This window comes from Oculina patagonica, chromosome 4, assembly GCF_052425735.1.
Source record: "Oculina patagonica isolate OP01 chromosome 4, crgOcupat, whole genome shotgun sequence".
Classification (NCBI taxonomy): Eukaryota; Metazoa; Cnidaria; class Anthozoa; order Scleractinia; family Oculinidae; genus Oculina; species Oculina patagonica.
Window position 1 is genome coordinate 3,730,486 of NC_135761.1, and position 22,253 is coordinate 3,752,738.

Genomic DNA, 22,253 nt, shown 5'->3' on the forward strand with positions numbered 1-22,253 from the left:
AATTTATAGAGTTTTATTTACTAATTAGATCTTGCAGAACCAGAAAATAGAAGGACAGCCCTGATAAATGTTGTAAAACCACGCAATGAAAAATGAAACAATATATATATAAAATGTATTTGACCTGTCTGGTATTCAAATAGGAATTAATTCGACTTTCTGAAGATAACAATCCGATTTAGAAATACGAGATCTTTATAATCATAATCAGGTTTTGGATTCCGTCCATAAGTTATGTGATCAAGTTCTATCTAACATACCGTAGAATTCCGCTTATAAGCCCTGGGCTTATAGAACTTCGTAAGGGTTTTTGGGTGGGCTTATAAGCGGAGGGGCTTATATTCGGGAGGGCTTATAAGCGGAAGGAAAAAAACGTTTCTAAAAGAGCCTCAGGAGTGTTGATCGAAATACGTTTTTAAGTTAAAACGCACAAAAAAGCAACATTTAGCCCTGTTCAGTACTGTCATCCGGGGGGGCTTATAACTGGATGTATTTTTTTGTTTCCAGGTTGATGGGCCTATAACCGGGGGGACTTATAAGCGGGGGGCTTAAAACCGGAATTTTACGGTATAAGAGATTTACCATATTTTTTAAAAAGACCTTTCCCGACTTTTATTACCAGAACTGATCATTGCCATGCCGAGCTTTAAAAGCTTTACAAACCTAAGTGTTCTAAGAACTAAATAACAGAAATTTCGAGAAATAAAAGTTAGAATATCTCTCTAATCATTTTCTTATCTTCAAGTTCATCTGGAAGTACGCCAAAATCTCTCTGCGACACCTCATCAAAACGACAAGGCATAATTGATCATTTTCATTCGAGGCAAAATAAGGCTAAAACATCACTGGCGACATCTCTGTCGTGGTCAGTTTCAGTATTTGTCATGGAGCGAGACGATAAAGAACGAAAGACAAAAGGCCGCTTCTCGGCGGAGATTCTCCGTTGCATGTTATATGCAGTAGTGGTTGTTTTCCTCGTGTTGTGCAACGCCGTCTTGTTTTTGGAACAACAACAAATGAAACAGAGATTGGCTGCGATCGATGACAATATGAACACATTTGAGAGCACGCTCACGAAGCTCTTTCCAGCACGTCAGTATAACAGCAAAGATGAACGGCGTGATGCTAGAGCCTTACTTGTGAGGAAAAAGAGAGCGCAGGCCTTGAGTCTTACAAGCCTTGAGAAACGATTGAAAGTTCTAGAATTCAGGTAAGTGAGATTCTTTTCTTCTTTGAAGGATAATTACTGACCAACTTATGCAGTGGAAAAAGTCACACGTCACGCTGATTGTTTTGAGCTAAATTAAATTATATTGGAAAAATGCCATCTCAAGATGATCCAAGACATTAGTTTCTTGTCATAGTTAATTTCGGGATCTTTAAATAAGTTAAGGTTATCATACACTAACAGTAGCATAGGTCGAGATAGTGTTTGCTCTTGTACGTTCAATAATCAAGATATGCAGAAAATTTACATGGTGTAGCTTATCACGTGAATTTGCCTCGTCTGAGTTTCGTTCCCAGTCGTATCGCGTATTTATAATTCCAAGACGGTCGCGTGGAGCCTGGAAGAGAGCTGTTAGGAGACAGGGGCAGGTATCACTATTTGGGTGTGGTTGGATGGTTGGAGGGGAGAGAGGAGATATACTTTTAGTCACATCGTGAGATGTTTCCTAAATATTCTTGAGATAGAAGACGAAAAAAATTAAGCAGCAGCCCTTCAGTTAGCTGATCTATTTACACATTTCCTTAGGACGTGGACATTCTGTACAGCATGTTGAATGTCAAAAGAAGACGATTTACGAGTTCAACTATCCAAAGGCAATCTACATACTTTTTTGTAACTTCCGTGGAAGAATTTGGTTCTCAGCCAGGGAGTCTTTGCTAAGATTATCAGGTCAACTTCTCTTCGGTCTAGTTAAATTTATTATAAATTGGTAAAGAACAATTTATAAATTAAGTGCCACTGGAAATGAAACATCTCAACAAGAAGCCGGTTCATTTGTTTGGAGCCTGTATGTAATTTTCTGTTTCTTTTTTTTTTCAGGGCTCTCCGGGAAAACAAATCCTCTCCTAGAGACGAGTTACGAACAAGAGAATCATGTAAAGGTTCGTTTTTGAAGACATTTTCCTCTTAAGGCCCGTTAACAGTAAAAGAGGCTGCAGGGACCTGCTTAGAAAATGATGGTTTGAATTCGGATTTCCAATGTTCAACTAAATATTGACAAATCCTTTGGCCCACGTCTTCCCGATGTTCTTCAGCGCCTCATCACTGTACGTCTCCACGACTGTTTTGATCTTTTCCTTTACCTTTTTCTCCGAGGATTCCATATCATTGCCATGCTAGTGGTAATCTCTTTCTCCTTCCTCAAGTTATGGCCAATCCATTTCTACTTCCTTCGTTTTATCGTGGTTGCTACATCGCCTTGTCCAGTTCTTGCCCACATTTTCTAGTTCGTGATGACATTTGGCCAAAGGATGCCGAGTATCTGGCGGAGTTTTTGTGCACAAACGTCTGCACCTTATGCAGGTCAAGACAGTGCTGTCAAGAGTAACGTAATTGTGCTCCGTGCTGTTTTGCGTGCGTTACTCTGTTTTAGACCACATCAAAAATTCTCTTCGTAAATGACGGTAACGAAGAAAGTTTGCCGTTTTCACTGACTACAATTCGATTTGCATAATAAAAAAGAGAAAAGGAAATCCTGCCTTCTTTTCTACAGGACTGATCAATCACCAGTTTTGCAGGCTAAGACCATGTTTCATCAAGATAATTTTCATTTATTCAAATTGACCAGATTTCTTAGAAGAACCTCCTTCCTGGCACTGAAAACAAAGATTGGAGAGCAACTAGACACTGATCATTATTATTTGCCTTTACATAGGAAGGGACGGACGGGACGGCAGGGATGGTCCCGCGGGTCCCCCGGGACCACCAGGGTTACCAGGACACCTGGGAACACCAGGGATACCAGGTAAGAGAAAAACGGCAAAGGAGCGTTTTCTTCCTGTAAACCTTTCACTTCCTGGTCAAAGTCAAATGCAAGCAAGGTGAAACCAACAACTGTGTGACATATTCAGCAATTCACTACTGGGAAATCTGAATTGATATCTTATCAGTAAGCTTCGTGTTTTCTTTATGTTTTAATCTCTTTTTAAGTGCAGTTAAGCCAAAAAACAGGAACGTACGACTTCAGGTTTTCTATCGGGCCTTTCGCAAAAGCTCACGTACTTTAAGAGGGAGTATATATAAATACAGTCTACGAGCAGTTCTTTTTTTCTTTTAAGTTCGTCATCGTCCAGGGAGAAATCGAAGGGACACAAAAAACTCGCTGGCGAAAGGAAGGAATCTTTGGTCGCGAAAGGTCCACGAGGCTATTTGTCTCGCGCCTGTTTCATTCCTCGTTTGACAAACTGAGGGAAAAAAGAACCGCTTATAGTCTAGTGTAAATATCAAAAGTCATTTTTGCTGGACAAAATTCTGACAGTCCCTTAGTGATCATATATTTTGGGAAGTAATGAAAGGAATTGCTTTCTTTATCGCTTTTCCTTTTTTATTTTATTGTATGAATGAAAAAATTTAATACTACATCGAGAGCATTGAGACATTGGCTGAGAGCAGATGAATCATTTATCATTATTTTTTTTTTAATTTGCGTTTGTAATTTTCTCGGAGTGATCGTATAAAAGCTCGTTAAGGCTTTACCCTACGCGTGATGTTTTAAAATTCTTGTAAATTGCATTTTCGTAGCTTACGTCTAGTCCCTACATAACATTACCAATACTCACACACCCAGGTCGTGACGGCCGTGAAGGCAGAAAAGGGCTCACTGGACCACAAGGCTTACCTGGACCAAAAGGTAACAATAAAAAAGGTTAAATTACAAACAACACGAATATAAGAGCCATCGTTTTGACAGTATTACCACTAGTTTTAGTACAGAGAATGTAAAAAGCCCTAATCGAAACGTTTCAGGAGATATTGGCCCAAGTGGAAAGACTGGTACACAAGGACCCACTGGACCCAAAGGACAAAAGGGACAGGATGGGCAGGGGCTGTCTGGTGTCAAGTACGTGCGCTGGGGCCGGACAAGCTGCGGTGGAGATGCTCAGGTTGTGTACACAGGTAAGTACAGAACATTTTGAACAGGATATGTTACAATTGCGTTCTAATTTGACTCTAACCTGCAACTTGACCTTTGGTATGCATCAAAATTCTTCATGAGATATGTTTGAGGGAAAAAAGATCAATGGAAAATTTTTGATCCTTCTTCCCCTTTAAACATATCGCAAAAGAAATCGCAAACGAATTCTTAGGATTTTATGGCGCTACTTGTAATACGTGCTGAGACTATAAAGCAATAAAAGTTATAAATTGAATTAAAAATTAAAATTGAATATCACTGCATGGTTACTTGTGAAGAAATGTCAGAATTTTATCGAAAGCAAGGTAAAGAATTCATCGCAGAGAGCACTGAGGTGTAATTTATAAAACTATATAACAACAAACATTACCGATTAGCGAGTCGTCGATTTGTTCGTCACCTTGGGATATTACCTAGGGTTGCAGTGTCACATATCATATGATAAAAATGTTTTAGCGCGCATTATCTGTTTCGATCTGTTACTGAGTTAATGTTTCTCTCCTGGGTTTAGGAATTATCGGAAGCGGCCATTATAACCATGTTGGTGGTGGTGGAAAATACCTATGTCTACCAAACAACCCAAAGTACGATAGATATAGCGACAGCTGGCAGAGTACTGGCGCTATATACGGAACTGAATATGAAGTGAGCTCATTCAATCCTTTTACAAACAACCTGCATGACCACGAGGCTCCATGTACCGTGTGTTACGTCAAGTCACGTGGTTCACAACTGATGATGCCCGCAAGGAATGATTGTCCGTCTGGTTGGACCAAAGAGTATCACGGGTACTTAATGACAGCTAATTTATGGCCACAAGAGCGTTCGAGACTACATCTGCGTTGACAGGGAAGCTGAGTATGTCCCTGGTACCCAAGCTGATAAAGATGGCGCACTGCTTTATCTTGTACAAGGAAGTTGTGGCTCTTTACCATGCCTCCCGTATGTTAATGGTAGAGAACTGACATGTGCCGTTTGTACCAAATAAACAATTCACAATAAGTTCAAAGTGTCATCGACGTATCTAACAGAATGGACCAAGACGAACAACCACAGCAACGAGTTTTTGTGCTCTTTTGATGTTAGTTCGCTGTTCACCACCGTCACCACTTAATGACGAGACAATACAAATCTTTCTCAGCAAATTATATTCATGACGAGCTTAGTCCTCAAAAAAAAAATTATGCAAATTAGATCTTAATCCCCTTAGTGGAGAATATTTCTCCATTAAGGGGATTAAGATCGGTAACATAAGATCGTAGTTCACACGTTGAACTGCCGCAATGTACAGTGAGGTGTCAGTCATAACAGCCGCGGCTTCTCTGTGGAGAAAGAAAAAGCAGATATTAGCCGGATTTGGGTTTTGATGCTCTCTCCTCCGCAGAGGCCTCTTTCGTGGGGGAAGGCGAAAAAACATTCGTTTCGATTCTCTCCAGGCTCCGCGCACTTACTTTTCGCCTCTCCCCGTTCCTCTCCCTATTTCCCAGCCCGAAACACGAAAGAGACCTCTGCGGAGGAGAGAGGTTTTGATGTTCATGTCTTAAAACAGCTCAATAAAATTTCAATCGCGGATTGAAAAAAAAAAAAAGCAAGATAAATATTGAACAAACCAACAAAGCAAGAAAGAAAAATTTAGCGTGAGGTTAATATTCTGCCCACAGATAACAAGAGCTCAGTAAAGAACTCAGCTCACTACCCCAGTAAGACAGAATAATTTAGCGCGAGGTTATATTCTGCCCACAGATAACAAGAGCTCAGTAAAGAACTCACTACCCCAGTAAGACAGAGTAATTTAGCGCGAGGTTAATATTCTGCCCACAGATAACAAGAGCTCAGTAAAGAACTCAGCTCACTATCCCAGTAAGACAGAATAATTTAGCGCGAGGTTATATTCTGCCCACAGATAACAAGAACTCAGTAAAGAACTCAGCTCACTACCCCAGTAAGACAGAATAATTTAGCGCGAGGTTATATTCTGCCCACAGATAACAAGAGCTCAGTAAAGAACTCAGTTCACTACCCAAGTAAGGCAGAATAATTTAGCGCGAGGTTAATATTCTGCCCACAGATAACAAGAGCTCAGTAAAGAACTCACCGCCCAAGTAAGACAGAAAAAATTAGCGCGAGGTTAGTAGAGCGAAATAAGTCAGCGCGCGATTAGCCAGGTTTAAGCACCGCAAGCTGATTATTATTACATTGCTTGACATAAGCGACCGTAGTGAAACTGAAAACCCAAGCTCAAGTTTATATTCCACAAATAAAAAAAATACAACTTACCATTGTGCTGCGGTGTTTGTCTTGGTTCTATCTTGGATGAACGGCGGCGAGCCGCGCTGCTTGCGAATTGCGTTTCCTCGTATTTCCCGCCAGAATAAATTAACCCGGCAACAGTAACCATTAGACGAAAATGCCGAATCTCTTTTCGTTTATTAGACGAAACCCTTGCACAATCTTGCATGGCTTTCCTGTTTCGCATTCACCCATACGAGTTTTGCAGTGTAGCGAGGAACATGTCACAAAAATGCGATAAAAACACTTTTAAAATTGGTAACAATGCTACTCAATTCATGTCGTGAAGACTACAACAATCGACTCCTTGAAAGCCCCAATCTTCATACGTTCAACTTGTGTCCGCGGCAGAAGTTACTGTTGATCTCGCTTTTACCGATATTATTTTCGTTGACTTGCTTTTACATTTGTAACTTACCACAGTCCACTTATACTTTCGGCTGTCCGTCGGATATCCAATGTCGAATAGCTGATACAAAAACACCAAAACGCCGACTCAAACTTGACCGTGTTGCCCGGAAAACTTATGAAACATTTATCATCGATTTAAGGTCGCAAACGATGCCGATATCGACAATTTAGCAAATAATATTCTTAAAGAAGATTCACCGGCACGTTTCAAAACCGCGAAAGCAGAAACTGCGTGACACAAGAAACAGATCTGTACAGCCCCCGAAATGATCCCGACCCCGAAATGATCCCCAACCCCGAAATGATCCCCAAATTGACCCCGAAATGATCCCGACCCCGAAATGATCCCCATAGTTTTTCACGCCGACCCTGAAATGATCCCCAAGTAATTTTTGGAATGGCGTACAAGCGTAGGAATGTGGATTGCTCAATAACTGAACGGAAACTGAGGCCGTAAAAAAATCCATTTATTTTAAGATTTGCTCTACTTTACGGCCTCAGTTTTCCTTATTATTGAGCAATCCACTTCCTACGATTTAACGCCATTCCCAAAATTATTGGGGATCATTTCAGGGTCGAGGTAAAAAACTTTGGGGATCATTTCGGGGTCGGGATCATTTCGGGGTCAATTTGGGGATCATTTCGGGGTTGGGGATCATTTCGGGGTCGGGATCATTTCGGGGGCTGTACAGATCACGTACACATAACTAGGACCGGTTTCATTTCACATTTCCTGGCATGCGGTGACAAGTTATGTACAAGATTAAAAGACCTCCTGGACAGAATTTTTTTTGAGGGCTAAGATAGTCATGTTAGCTTATCCACCAAAGTCCCCTTGGTCTGTTTTAAAAGATTTACTCTTGTTTACCACTAAGTCCTCAAGGAAAAGTCATTTCTTGTTTGATGGCCAGTACAGCGATCAGAATGGTGGTGTTGCCATGGGCTCTCACTCGGACCTTGTTCTAGCCATTTTTTTTTTTCATGTGCTATCCGGAGGAGAACAGTGTTCGACCTACCATTTGGTTAGTTAGAAACGTCGATGACAAATAATAGTCACGTATTCAGAAGTTGATTTTTTTTTTTAAATTTAGATTTCCGTAGCGGTTGACTTGTTGCCAATAACTCCTTTTCTCAACAGGAGACTAAAAACATCTCGGTCTCTACGCGTTCTCCCACTTTGCACGAAGTAAGGCTAATGCACAAAACCTCAGCTCTTCCCTTATCAAATAACTTTCAGTAAGACTGCACGCAGTTTCTTTTTTTGCTCGGAAATCCAGGGGACCAACGAGCGAGCGTGATATACGAGCGACGAAGCTGCGAGCTGCCAGTGCGAGTTGTGAGGGCGCCGAAAAAAAGTGAAATCGCTCTTCTTCCGGCGCCCGCGCTACTCATAGCTCGTTATTACGTTCGCTTGTCGTCGCCCCTGGATTTCTGAGCAAAAAAACGACTGACTTTCAGTTGATAATCGACTAAGAGAAAGCGAGCGGGCAGGGACAAAACCGTGACTTAGGTCGAATAAGTTACTAAGGTCACTAAACGCGAAAATATATAAAGGAACTGGACTCTCAAGCACTAAATTATTATAAGATACAAATAATGACTAATTCGTTTAGTAAAACATATCAATCGAAAAAATTCATCGTCTTTCTAGACTTACCAGCTTTTTGTGTTAATTTAATCAGCGTGCAATTTTTATACCCTGAACACTTTAGTTTCAATAAAAGCTTATAAACTAGACAGACAATTGACTGATATATCAGACGGCACTACTCATAGTAAACATGATCCAACTCAATCACAGTGCTCATATAATTTGTTGTTTAATCACAACATTTCTGTTGAAGGACACCACATGTATCTCTGTACAACTAACAGAAGGGTAAACCTGTGCCATGCACACCTGACAAACCAAATCGAGCCATCACTTTTAGTGCAAATGAAAAGCTTTGACACCTAGATTGATGGACACGTAACCTGGCTGTTATCACGTGTTGTTTATCTCACATGGTGTCTTCCTCAAATTTTGATTGGTTACAGTGGTCAAGTGCATTAATGACAGAAACGTGACAGAGGTTGGTACAGTTCAAGACTATCGGTAGAAAAATGATAAAAGTTTGTAAAGTTTTATTTAGCGGATCCTGTGGCCTTTTCTTTCTTCTTCTTTTCAGCCTCTGCTTCCTTTTCTTTCTCTATGACTTCAACAAATTTATCGACCTCATCTGGCTGTAAAATCTGCAGGAAAAAAAATGCATTGAACCAAAATCAGAATCAAAGTAAGACACCTGAGTTAGAAATAAAAGGGTGCAGGGATTGGTTATTTTTAAGTTTGTTAGATCTAATGATAAGAAGTCGAACTAATAATTATTTAAAGTTACAGCTAAAGACAGACCAAAACCTAATTGAAGTTATTAAAGGCAGCAAAACCTTTCACTCATCATCAACAAATTAGAACACTTAAAATTCCAAGCTAATGTAGCTGTAGTTCTTCCAAAAAAATAGGTGTACTCTGGAATGGATCAATAGTTCTCTTTTGTCGAAAAAATGGTGGAAGTGCTCACTTCACTTTATTTACTCTCAGTATTAAACAATCTAAGAAATGTAGGATTTCAACAAGGAAAACTTGCAGGCCAAAAACTGTGTTTACCTTAAGAGTTTCTCCTTTCTTCATTACAGCAAGTTCAATATTCTTTCCTCCTGATTGCACCACCTAAAAAATAAGACATTTATTGAAGCTTCTCATTTTTTCATTTCTTGTTAATTCTTTGTCATTCTCATGTCCAGTGTTATGTCCTTGTCATTCTTGGCTGCCTGCCAGGAGTGAGTGCTAAATATAATACCACTAGAAAATACAAGAGAAACAACTGAACACAATCATCTACTTACCTCAAGAAGTGCTTTAATGGCTAGTTTAATTGTCTCGTCATCAGAATCAGCTACTTCATCTGTGTAGTGCTTCTCTAAAAATTCCCGAACAGTTTTTGCACTGCGGCCAATGGCATTTGCCTGGGAAAGAAAAAATGTCTGAGTGTAAAAAATCATTATATAATAATAAGCCGACAAAGGACAAGGATGTTCAAAAAGACTGAAGAAGACTGTGATTGTATTGTATTGTATACAGTTGAAAGCTTTCTTTTGCTAAAATTTCAGATCTTGTAATGTGAGTTATTATTATTTAAGGTTGTTCAGTGTTAACAAAATTGTCTCGGGCTGATTTAAATAGAATTCAAGGAATTTTCAGGGAAGATGTTACCTTCCAAGCATGATATGTCCCTGATGGATCAGTTTGGTAAAGACGTGGTGTACCATCATCATCAAATCCAACAATAAGGGTAGAAATACCAAAAGGACGCCGACCATTGCTTTGGGTATAGCGCTGAAATAATCAAATTATATAAAATGATTATGAGTAGAAAAAAAAAAACAGCAAAAAGATAAATAAAAACCAACACACTAAAACTTACTGGGAAAAAAAGAAAAAGGAAAAAAAATGTCATTCCCACACCGGGAATCGAACCCGGGCCACGGCGGTGAGAGCGCCGGATCCTAACCACTAGACCATATGGGATTTGACAACAGTGAGCGAAGAAATTTAATTATATCAATAGATCTATCACGTGGTCACATTTGCATCAAGGTTTAAATATGCCGTTTTCGGTATTGTCGCTAAAATTAACAGCATTTTTTTGTACCAAAACAACACAGATTACTATTTTCTACCTGTTTTAGCGTTGCGATATATCTTGTAATGTACTCTAGCGTTACAGGATCTTCTACAGTAAGCTTGTGGCTCTGACACTCTACTCGCGCTCTGTTCACTAAAATTCTGGCGTCCGCCGTCAAACCTACGACAGAAATTGCAAAACAAAAATTAAACGGAAAGTTCCTTATTGCCTCTTTTTAAAATGTTTCATTACCTGCGAAAGCCATAACAACGTGGTCATCCAACGAGCAAATTTTTCGGACGGTTCGAGGTTCTTGAAGTTTGGCGACCGCTTTTCTCTCAACTCCAAGAACGACAATGTTTTTACCACGAACTCCAACCTATAAAATGAAAATAAACATATTTCTTAATTCACAACCTAAACGAACACAAGTGGCAAAATAGTTTTGTACAAAAATTGGGCAAAAATCAAAAGTTCAAAGAAATTTTACGTACAGCGGTTGAACCTTTCTTTACGGCTTCTTGTGCATATTCCACTTGAAAAAGATGTCCATCGGGCGAAAATATGGTTATCGCTCTATCGTACGAGCCTCCTGACATGTCGGATTTGTGTGTAGTATTTTTTAACTGAATAAAAACAGTGAAGAAGTGAAGTGAAACTTCTAAGCGCAAGGGAACAGAATGACTTTGCACTGGGCTCAGTAACCAGGCTGAATGCAGATATCCCGTGAAGCTCAGGGAAACTAAAGGCGCGAACTACAAACAAACATGGCGGATCTGTAGCGATAAAATTGCCCAGAAAAACAAACGCATTTCATGGAAGTATAACTTTTTACAGCTGTTCTCTTCAATCGTTGTTATATACAGAAGTTTCCATTTGGTTTCTTGACTCGATTTAAGCCTCATGTGAAAAGATCCAAGGAATATTTGGTTGATAATTGTATCAGAAATAATGGAGGAAGCAACCCCTCGCGGAATCATCCGTGGTGTTTTAACAACAGGAGGCATCGGTGAAAGTGTAAAACTGAGACAGAGGAGAACGCCAAGAGCGGCTAATGCTAAAGAAACTCCAGTAAATCCTCCGTCCCGCTCAGAAGTAGCAAGTCGTTTGCTTACTCGGTCCAGATCTGCAAACAAGAGAAAGGCGACAGAAGGGTCTACACCTGCAGACTCAACAACACCCAGAACTTTGGTAAGTCGGCTTTATACGGTTCACTCACTTGTTTGACAAATGGGCAAAACTGCATTATACAGTAGTTGTTGTAAATCCGTTAATTTGATTGGTTCTGTGCAGTCACATGGGTGTCCAGTTACAGCTGTCCAAAATACCTGTAATTGGACACCTACATGTAGTATATGCCATTGGCTTGTCAATCATAATAATATAATAGGACTGTGTGGAGTCTTATTTGGTCTGTAATCATAGGTCAAGTGATTGATAAAATTGGGTGACTGTAAAGCAGGAGTCTGATTTTTTTAACTGCAAGTATGATTACAGACATAATCAAAACTATAACAAAATTTTTGATCGGTGATTGGTTATCAGCAGCCCGATTTGAGCACTAATAGGACAGTGTACGCGTGATGCTTGTAATTGGACAGTGTAATAGAACAGTTTACGCGTCATGCCTGTGTAATTGGACAGTTCGCGTCATTTTGCGCACGCTGTTGTTGTGCATTTTGTTGAGTAAACTGTTATGTTTTTCAGTTTTTATAAAAACGTTACACTCCTTCTTATAAAAGCGTGAACACTAAAAAATATGTCTGGAATGTTTGTGTTTAGCCAATCACATGCGAGAACTTCAGACCGCAGAAACCACAAACAGTAAATGGGTTTCCATCGGTCACGGAGCAACTTTAGTTCTTATTTTGTTTCAGGATACACGCTCTGTCTTTTTTAAGAATTTAAAGAACTGCTATTCTTTCGTATCGAGGGCCACATCCAGAACATGGTTTCAGGGATTTTTGAAAGAAAAAAAAGGACGGTTTCTCGCTAGACGATATACGACATGGTTCAGTGCATGCAGTATGTTGTAGACATGTCTAGACATAAGATGTAAACACGATAAACCGAATATAAAATACAAAATTGTGGAGTTTTCGTTACTGATTGTAAATCTTTTCGGTAGAACAACTGAGGGATTCGATTTATTTCGGCAAACGATTTCAACCCTTAGGCAATTAGAGGTTCCGTGATCGTAAGACTGCAAACTGCAAAGGCTCCAGACGAAAATTATTCAAAATGTTGGCGTGATTGGTGCAAAGTAAACACCTCAATCGCTCAATCGTTTGATTTTCGCTTTTCCTTCCCGCTATCGTTTCGCTGTTATCGAAGAAACAAACCTTCCTTCTATCAGTGTTTAGGTCTGCTACAATAGTTGGGGTGAGATAAAAACCGGAAAATGCAAGCTTACCTCAGTACAAATTGTAACATGCCATCAGGCGAACGGTAACTGCAGATACGAATTCGTTACAATTTTTGAAAATTGGCGGCAACTGGGGCAAATCGTAGCGTCGGGCGCATCGGTTTTTCAATTTTTTCTATAAAAAAAATCACTCAAACCTATTCTTCAGTGGAGCAGTGAATGTTCTCAAAAAGGAAGGAATTACAATTAGTGTGTTTACTTGTAAATTGGAGCGAAATGAGAACCAAATATTGTTCCGTGACCGATGGAAACCCATGTGGTTTCTGCGGTCTGAAGTTCTCGCATGTGATTGGTTAAAAGACAAAGAACATTCCAGACATATTTTAAGTGTTCACGCTTTAATAAGAAGCGGTGTAAACCATTTGACTAAAGGTTAGTTTGTTTCTCAAATTTTGTCATAGTTTTGATTAATTGGTAACAGGACTTTGTGTCTTCCAAATTATACTGTCTGTAATCATACTTGGGATTAAACAAATCGGACTCCCGCTTCGTGGTCGTCCGATTTTGTTTATCACTCGTATGATTACAGACCAAATTGGACTCCACTCAGTCCTATTACCATTATAAATTAAAAGACATGGAGTCCTGTTACCAATTAATCAAGCCTGACATGTAAATTGGCCTATTTGGGCTAAAATCAGGCTGCTGATGACCAATCAGATCCGAGAATTTTGTTACACAGTCAACTCTTAGTTAGAAATAGCAAGAAAGAACCTGTTTACTGGTAAGTGTGCGGAGTTGCTGCGTGAATGGCATAGGTGTCAAATTTCAGGTATCCAATTTCAAAAATTTGTAATAAGACAGTTATAAGTAGCCACTCACATGACTGGGCACCAATTTCACAGCAAATAGGCATGTGAAGAACCAATCAGAATCAAGAATTTTGTCATACATCTTGATACACTTACATGTGCTTCACTCACTCAAATTTAATACTTTACTATTTAATTTTTAACATTTCAGAATCATTTGTTATTTATCTACAAGAAATATTTAAACAACTGTCACTCAAGTTTCACTCACTATGTGATCAAGACTGTGCTAAAGAGACTTTGGTGAGGGTAGCAAATGGCTTATGCCTGACACATAAAAAGGGCAAAAATTAGACTGTGTTGGTGAAAATAGGGCAAAAATTAGACCGTAATGCATGAAAATAGCTAGAAAAGACATGTGACTTGTTAAGAAGGACTGAAATTTCAAGTTAACGTGATACATGAATTTGGTTAAAGTTTGTGCGTGAAACGGGATCATGAAGCCCCTTTGCTATCCTCTTTGGTGGTACATTTAAAATTTTAATAAAGTGCTGTAAGAGTTATTTTATTTATATCCTAAAATGTCTATGTTACTCTGCTTGTGCTTGCATCCAGCATTCCAGGGACTAAGTGGAACAATTTGACATTTCTTCTTTGTTTAAAAAATAATAGATTGCAGGATTTCTACAAACAGCTCCAGTTGCCAAAAGTGTGGTGCAAGGAAAGAGACAAAGAACAACTGAGCCAAATACAAGAAGAACGTCACAATCAGCAAGTCAAACTGAAGATAATACACCCAGAACCATCATTCAGAATTTCTTACGAGAAGGTTGGTGTATTGTATTTATTGCGGTTTTCAGTGATATGGGAACTCTGTAGTTTAATCCTCAACCAATGGGTTACGTTTTTTGCTGCCATCAATCATCTTAGCAGACCTCTTGGAAAACAGAAGTTCACTTCAACCGGGTCAAAAGGTAACATCCATCAATTGTGATTGGTAGATTTCGATCCACTTTGTTTGTTTCTGTTTTTCATGGTTCATTGGCTGTCACCATAATTATGATTGATGGCAGCGAAAACGTAATTGTTAAGGTGGTTTTTGAATTTCAGAGTTTGCAAATCACTGAAAACTGTAATAACATTCTTGTGCGGAGCCTTTCGCTGGTATTATGCAATAACAGATAAGCATGTTGTATCTTGTTTCTCGTGAGTTGCATCTTCAAGATGTACATGTTTAGATGTTACTTGTGTGAAAAGACTTGTACTGTGGGAAGCTTTGTGAATGCAAGAATGAAGGTTTGATTCATTTAAACAGACCTCTTTTCCATTCTTAGCATTAGCAGAATCTCCAGAGATGCCAGAGATTTTAGCTTCCTTAGATGCTGCTGATGAAAATGTATTACAGCAGCCAGATGAAGAAACCCGCATATCTTCCATTACCAGCATCGCTGCTGATGAGGCAGGAACTGCAACAGATGAACAGTCAATCACCATGACAACTTCTCATCAAGCTGATCATGTCACCCTTATGGAAGAAGCAACTTTGCGGCTTCTGGACTCTTATGAAGAGGATAAAAGGACTGCTCAAAAGTAAGAATTTGTGTTAAGGAGGCTTGATGTACAGGTAGTTGTTTTAGCCCTTGGGTGGTTGTTTTGAAAATAGAAATTATCTAGGAAGCAAATGTTCGATTTTTACCAAAATACACCATAATGATCAAATATAACCAAAGTTCAATTTTGTACTGGTCACTTAGTCACAAAGGTCACCATAGCAATGATTGTCGTTTTCTTTTGTTTTCAAACAAGCTTGATTTTCTGGAAAATATGCTTGTTCTGTAAACTAACTCCTTCCTTTCACAAAAGAGAAATTCACTGTAAGTTGTGAACTGCATTAGACAGGTAAATGGTATTTTTTTGTAGTTACTCAATAAACTAGCCTTGCAGCATTATTTTTTAGGTCTGCAATTACAGGTTCTTTCTCCTCATGATTTCAAACCTTATAAAATGCTGTTGCTTGTTTGTTTCTTAAACATTGCTTAAAACTGGATAAGACTCTTTGCCAGGTAAAGTCTGCTTCGAGCCTAGTGGCCCATACAGGCCGGAGCTTATCCCGGTTTCCTTAGCATTAAGCAACTGAGAGTATTGCTACTCCCCCCTGGATGGGATGCTAGTCCATCGCAGGGTTACCCCCCAGCAGTAAATTCGCCACTGTGAGAGTAAAGTGTCTTGCCCAAGAACACAACGCAGCGCCCTGGCCAGGCCTCGAACCTGGGCCGTTCGACTCGGAGGCGAGCGCGCTAACCATTAGGCCACCGCGCCTCCCACAACTCTTTGCCAGAGTAGTTTGTTACTCACTAAAGGACGAGGAACAGTGCTTTGATGTTGCATTAAAGGAACAAAGTCATAATATTTTGAGTCATTTTTCTGATTACTTCCAAATGAAGAAAACCTAGTTGTGTAATGTAGAAAAACAACAAAGGAGTATTAAGACCCCCAAAATAACCAATGATGGTTTCGAATGACAAAGATTAAGACAAATTATGAATGACAAACTTGAAAAAAACTTGCCAGTTTTTTCAAGATGAGTTGCCTGTGACGTAGCTCCTTTAATGAAGCTGAGATTATAAAATTCTCTCTGATTTTATTCTTTGATTCCAGTACAAGTAGCCAGGAACCACAAGAGGAGATAGATAGTTTACCATCCACAGCAGCAGACCAAAGTCTACAAACAGGCATGGTGACAAGAGGAAATGCGTCACAGACATCTCGTCAGTGGAGAGACCTTGTTACTCCTCAGCTGCCTCTTGATGTATCTTCAGGAGTCAAAGGACAGTTGTCCAGATCACAGAATGTTGCAGAAAGGTCTAAATAAATAACAAGTATCATGGTCATAGTTTTGTATGCATGTGACTGGTTAAAATGAGCATTGTAGGAATGCAATGTGTACAGAATGGTTGCTATGATGCCCATTGGATGCAATGCAGGCCTATAGTGGTCTGTAGTACTGTTATTATCGTGTTCATCATCATCATCATCATTTCTGTTTCCCCAACTGAGTGCTTCCAAGAGTATTTTGAAACTGGTTCGACACTGATTTAACTGTCTTGTTTCAAACAAAAACATCTCATGGTTTCAACTAATTTATATTTATTTATTTTTATTAGATCTGTTGGTGAAAAACCATTTTTTGGAGGGAAACCACCTACAGGGAAGACAGGTCCCAAGAGTTCCCCTACAAAGTAAGTCTGAGGCATGAGGCATACATATATTTTGTGTTGTTATGTTACACATGACATCTACATGATTAATTTACATCATGCATTTCACACAAACTATGAATCCACCCAAACTTATTTTCAATGAGAGAGCAGGTAAACTTGGATCATCTGATATATATTATTAGGCTATTTTGCATTACCGGTAATATTATTAGGTCTTTTCTTTTTAATAGTAACTCATGTAAATCTTTCACAGGAGGCCTTCTGGACCAAGAATGCCATCTGCTCTTGTGAAGAGTATTTTTCAACATTTTTCTAAAGCAAAGCTATCAAAAGAAGCTCTTCAAGCAGTTGAAAATGGGTAACTATGCAATATTGTAGTTAAATTATATAAATTATGAGAAAGAATGAAGTACCGGATTAGAAACTCCAGCTTCTGAACATCAGACAAAAGTTACTTTTCACTTTGCTAGTTGTAAATATTGTTTGACCTTTGTACTAACATGTTCAAAAATACTTGTTATAACAATTTGATTGGTCAACAAGCCAACTGCAAATGCTGTTTTACAGGTCTAACCTGTTTTTCAAGCAAGTGTCAAGTGACCTGATGGCTTATTGTCGGCATGCTCACAGAACAACTATTGAACTTGCTGATGTGGAACTCCTCATGAAAAGGTTTGCTCAGTGGAACTGTATATCTATTATTTGTATAAATTATACTAAAACAGTTTATAGCGTTGTTGGCGCACGCTGACTGGCTACTCAAACATGGGATATCCTTTGCTATTCACCTCCGAGCGACTTGTGTGCAAAAACTGTAATCGTTGACAGGAATAAATGGGAATATTATCTCACTGTTTAACTAGTAGTATAATTTATACTAAAACAACTATTCACCTCAGTGTCGTTGGGTAGCAGGGAAGCAATAACAGTCGGTCAACGGACATTGGCCGACCAAAATTTGCTCATGTCCGACGAAATCCAAATTGTGGTCGGACATGATGTCCGGAAAATTTTTGATCATAAATGTGACCTTGCATGGGAAAACGTACTTTAACGATAATTCGTTAAACGGGCAAAAACTAACGTCTAACGAACGAGTAACTAACAACTTTTCACAATGCTCTAACGACTTTATTAAGAGTTGAACGCTCAAGCAAAAATATCTAACGACTTGCGAGAACATTCTAACCAAGTGCCTAACGACTTGTTAAAACGACTCTAACGAGCGGACTAATGAATTGGCTAAACGACATTAACAACTAAAATGTTCAAACTATCGACTGGCTTACTAAACTAAAACGTTTGATCAAAACATCCACCTTGTGAACTCATTCTAAAAGATGAAAATTTTTGCCAAGTAAGCTTAAAATCATAAGTTATCATTTCGCGCCGAGATCGAGAATGCATTACGACTGAAACATGTGCTTTTCAAGAGCAAAAAAATTGGACGAGAAATGATACACAGCTAGTCTAAGAAGTAGTCTAGCTTATTACCGGTAAGTGATAACTTGTAAGTGGTAAAATTCAACCTTTTGTTTTTGGTGGTGTCCGACCACAATTATTTTTTCTTTGACCAAGATGGTGTCTTAGTAGGACATGTGTCCTTTCAAGTGAAAAAAAATTATTTGCAGCCCTGGGCTTGTGGTGGATATTGCTCTTGCTGCTTTGTGGCTCGGTAAATGTTCACCACTAGCCACCTCCACTTCAGCGAATAGTTGTTAAGTAATACTACTGACAAGGCACATTACAGTATCCTCATTGCACCTCGATGGCATTATTTATCATTGGATCAGCCTTATATTATAAGGCTGCACTATGTATCTATTACCTGGTTAGTTTCAATTCAAATAGTTGGAGTATTGTAACTCCCCTTGGATGGGATGCTAGTCCATGAAGGTAACCTTGGAGCCCAGCATTTTGTCAGGGTGCGTAACAGATCACCAGTTCCCAGATAGACTGTCCACAGCCCCTTTATTTTTCAACGCAAAAAAGTGAGAGAATAAGCAAGCAAAGTGAGCTTGAGCGCAAAGTTCAGGGGAGGGGGAGGGGACAGGAGCGAGCGAAACAAGCAAAACTATGTTTTTTGCTCACCCCCCCCCCCCCACCCCCTCCCACGTCCTGTTTTGCACTGCCGTCCAATTCTCTCGCCGTTCTTTCCCTGTGCTCATTGATTGGAAAAATATAAAAAATAGTGGGCTGTGAACAGTCAAGTTCCCAGGACACCCACAAGCTGTTTCTATTTTACCAACATTTCAAGTTCATCGTCGCCGTCATCATCATCATCATCATCATCATTATTGGACTCACTTCAGTGGGGGGAACAAGTGCTAGTCGATGGCGACATCACTTCTCCGAGAAGTGACTGAGCCCGCGGTTTTCGTCCCAGATGTTGCTAAGCAACGTGACGTATTTATACGCGCGACGGCCTTCGGAGTACTCGTGATACTCGCGCTAGTTTTTGATTGGATTAATTAATTCGGAAATTCTTAGAGTGCTTTAACGAAGATTTGCCAAGACTGGCACTTGTTCCCCCGACTGCACTCTGGAATCTGCATCTTGTGATTGGCCCAAAACATATCCCCTTTGATTGGTTAAAACTTGCTGAATGACTGAGTATTTAAGGTTGCGCAGGACCCTTGCAATCATTAGTATGCATTTATTTAAAGAGTATGCACTAACTGCCGGACGACTAAAGCCGACAACAAACGAAATATTCATGAGCAGGGCTCAAAATAATTTTTGAATACTGGCCGGTCATGTTGACCGGCCAAATCAATTTTTGCTCGGTCATGTCTCGTTTTTGAGCGGTCAAAATATTGAGTATTATGATTTTCTCAGGATCGTGCTGGTGAAAACACGCTACGAACTCGTACTTTCTAAAGGTGTATATAGTTTTTTAAATCCACTAACGAGTGCTATTTTTCTTGGCCCGCCTGACAGTTGAAACTGTAATTGCGTATGCGTGTTAAATTAATAGCAGACGTTGATTGATGCCATGTTCATTGTTGTCTGTTTAGCGTATTTACAGACGTGGATGCAAACCGCTAACAAATCCGCGTGACCGTCTCATCTGTATTCAACAAATTTGTGACTGCAAGAGCTTGCTGCTATGATATTTTATGATTTTACTGTAAAATGTCATAAATACAGTGAATAAATTTTTTTTGCGTGTGTTATTTATTTGAAAGCCATGTACGTGACCGGTCAAAATGACCGCCGAACCAAAATTTTGTCCGGACAAATCGTCATTTTGGCCGGACATTGTCCTTTGACCGGCCGTTATTTTGAGCCCTGATGAGAATGTTTGTTTTTAAACTCTTTTGTACAAGTAATTACTAGTACCGGTAATTGTTCTTAGCTTTGTGCCACGTGCGCTGGAACGTGGGGAATTATCATAATTAGATTCACAGCTTTGAATATATCACACGTTGTTGTAAACATTGACTCGGAAGGTCTTCGGAAGCCTCCATACCTTCAATTTTGTGTCCAAGTTTTCTCCGCCGATATAGAATTTCAAGAGTTGATTCGCGAAGAACATAAACTTGGTGTACTCTAATGTGCTATGACTAGAGCGAATTTTTAAATTTCCTTCTCAAAATGAAGATAGCACGTTTCAAAGTTAAGATTTCACATTTTTGCTCTCTTAGAAGCCATTAACTTGTAACAGTTTTTTAAATCGAAAATGTTGTTCTAGCCATAGCACAAAAGAGGTTAAGATTTATCACTAGGCTATATAATCATATAATTTGGTGCGCTGTGCTAGCTGAAAACTTGGACACAAAATCGCATTATCTGCAGTTACACTTTTAAGGGCTTGTAACATCACAGACAAAGGTCATCTCTCAGTAAAAGGACAATCATGGTGTAATTCCATCATCTCCGAATATCCTTGTTAAATTTTAGAGGAATCGATGTTCAAAATGTAGTGAATTAAAGCTTTACAAGATAGCACTCCGTCAAGAAATTTGGCTTATGAATTTATTAATAAGCAAGGGTCCCACGCGACCTTAAACCCATTATATACAGAGCTTTCGAAGACTCATTCAAAAACCACTCCAACAGAGGAATAATGATCTGTTTCTAAGGGCTTAGTGACTCACAAATTCAGTAGTCACTGTTGTTTCTTCTTTGTTTTTCAGGCAAGGGTTCATTACTGATAATCAGTCATTGTACTCACTGGTTGAAAAGTACCTGCCATTAGAATACAGACAGGAAGTCATACCAACAGTGCAAGCAGGAAACAAGATAGTTCTAAAATGAAAAGGGAAAGAGACTTATAAATGCAGCCTTCACTAGAAACGTGGATGCAAACAATGTGCATTTGACAATTGGGCATGAAACACTCTTCATAAGAGTACTTCAAGAACTTTATAGTCATTATTTTTCAATCAGAGAAAAAGGGGAGAGCTCAAGCACATTTTTACCCCACTGAACTTAGTAACAGTTTGAAATGTTACCATTCCAGTTGGCTTACACTGTGAGACCAAATGGGGGGGATATGTGTCAAATTACATGGATAGACAGATATTTTTTTAATGAAAATACGTCCTTGTAGGTGCAAGGATTTTTCAACTTGCCCTTTCTAGCCTGAAGTCGTTTCTTGGTGTCCTTTCTGCATCTGCCAGCAAAAAAGTCCAAGAATGTTAATTGCCCATTGGGCAAGTAACGGATAAAATTGAGTAGCCTGACAGAAACTCCCACTAGTCCCAGGCTATCTGGCAGGAGTTTCTTTGCACACTGCGGCTGCCTTGTGACCTTCCATTGCAGGATAGTTTCACTCAGATCACAGGACTCAAACAGGTCCTGGAAAACTGGAATTTTTTTGTGGCCCTTTCCAGGACTGGAAAGTCCTGGAAAAAGACTACCTGTCCTAAAAAGTTCTGGAAATCTTAAACTCGCGTAACCACTTAATTCTCAGAACTAACACTAAGAAATGTATGGACAGTAAGGAGAACTAATATTGAGATCTTGGGAGTGAAAATGGTTATTGCGAATTTGGATTCGTAAAAAAAAACAATCTGAGTCCTTTGAAAAGTCCTGGAGCAGTACTGGAAAATTGTTTGTGAAAAAGGGTACGGACCTTTAGAGCAGTTGTAACATAATGAGATCGGATCTTAACTAAAGAGCTGTCTTTGAACAGACTGGGTCGTAGACATGAAGAAGACTGGGACGCGTATGTCTCTCCCTAGTGGCTGAGGTGAAAATTTGTTATATATACCCATAGTTTTTATACATAGTGAGTTTTTATAGAACAATATATCGATGCTTAATAAAGGTTAACATGGTCCAGTGAGTGTTTTTTAATGTGTTCATAACTGATCAAGCACTGCTTAGAACTTATATAAAACAGA

General features: G+C 39.3%; 3 protein-coding genes, 1 non-coding gene and 1 pseudogene across 5 annotated transcripts in view; 3 read left to right on the forward strand and 2 right to left on the reverse strand.

The window, feature by feature from the left end:
• The window catches only part of LOC144651190 (5-oxoprolinase-like), a 197,323-nt gene extending 190,925 nt beyond the window's left edge, over positions 1-6,398 (forward strand). The window contains exon 41 of the transcript XR_013570268.1: positions 6,386-6,398. The gene's annotated coding sequence lies outside the window, so the exon portion shown is untranslated. The remainder of the gene's footprint in view (positions 1-6,385) is intronic.
• On the forward strand, positions 871-5,289 carry LOC144649170 (uncharacterized; annotated as a pseudogene). The gene is made up of 6 exons (XR_013569848.1): positions 871-1,210; positions 2,048-2,109; positions 2,883-2,972; positions 3,795-3,857; positions 3,974-4,123; positions 4,654-5,289. The product of XR_013569848.1 is annotated as an uncharacterized LOC144649170 (transcript).
• A 2,248-nt stretch (positions 6,399-8,646) lies between the features above and the next one.
• On the reverse strand, positions 8,647-11,209 carry LOC144651306 (proteasome subunit alpha type-7-B-like). Its single transcript, XM_078511250.1, has 7 exons — positions 10,999-11,209; positions 10,757-10,883; positions 10,560-10,684; positions 10,093-10,215; positions 9,726-9,845; positions 9,487-9,549; positions 8,647-9,074 (listed from the first exon to the last, which is right to left on the reverse strand). Exons 1-7 carry the CDS (start codon positions 11,101-11,103, stop codon positions 8,967-8,969), a joined length of 771 nt encoding a protein of 256 aa, XP_078367376.1. The 5' UTR covers positions 11,104-11,209; the 3' UTR covers positions 8,647-8,966.
• On the reverse strand, positions 10,336-10,407 carry Trnae-cuc (transfer RNA glutamic acid (anticodon CUC)). Its single transcript has one exon. It is a non-coding gene; the product is annotated as a tRNA-Glu (tRNA).
• Positions 11,210-11,262: 53 nt separating the features above from the next.
• LOC144651247 (uncharacterized) lies at positions 11,263-22,206 on the forward strand. The gene is made up of 8 exons (XM_078511180.1): positions 11,263-11,695; positions 14,354-14,510; positions 15,016-15,271; positions 16,340-16,543; positions 16,846-16,920; positions 17,156-17,260; positions 17,470-17,574; positions 21,042-22,206. The coding sequence occupies exons 1-8, from the start codon at positions 11,456-11,458 to the stop codon at positions 21,160-21,162; spliced, it is 1,263 nt and encodes a 420-aa protein (XP_078367306.1). The 5' UTR covers positions 11,263-11,455; the 3' UTR covers positions 21,163-22,206.
• The last annotated feature ends 47 nt before the right edge of the window (positions 22,207-22,253 follow it).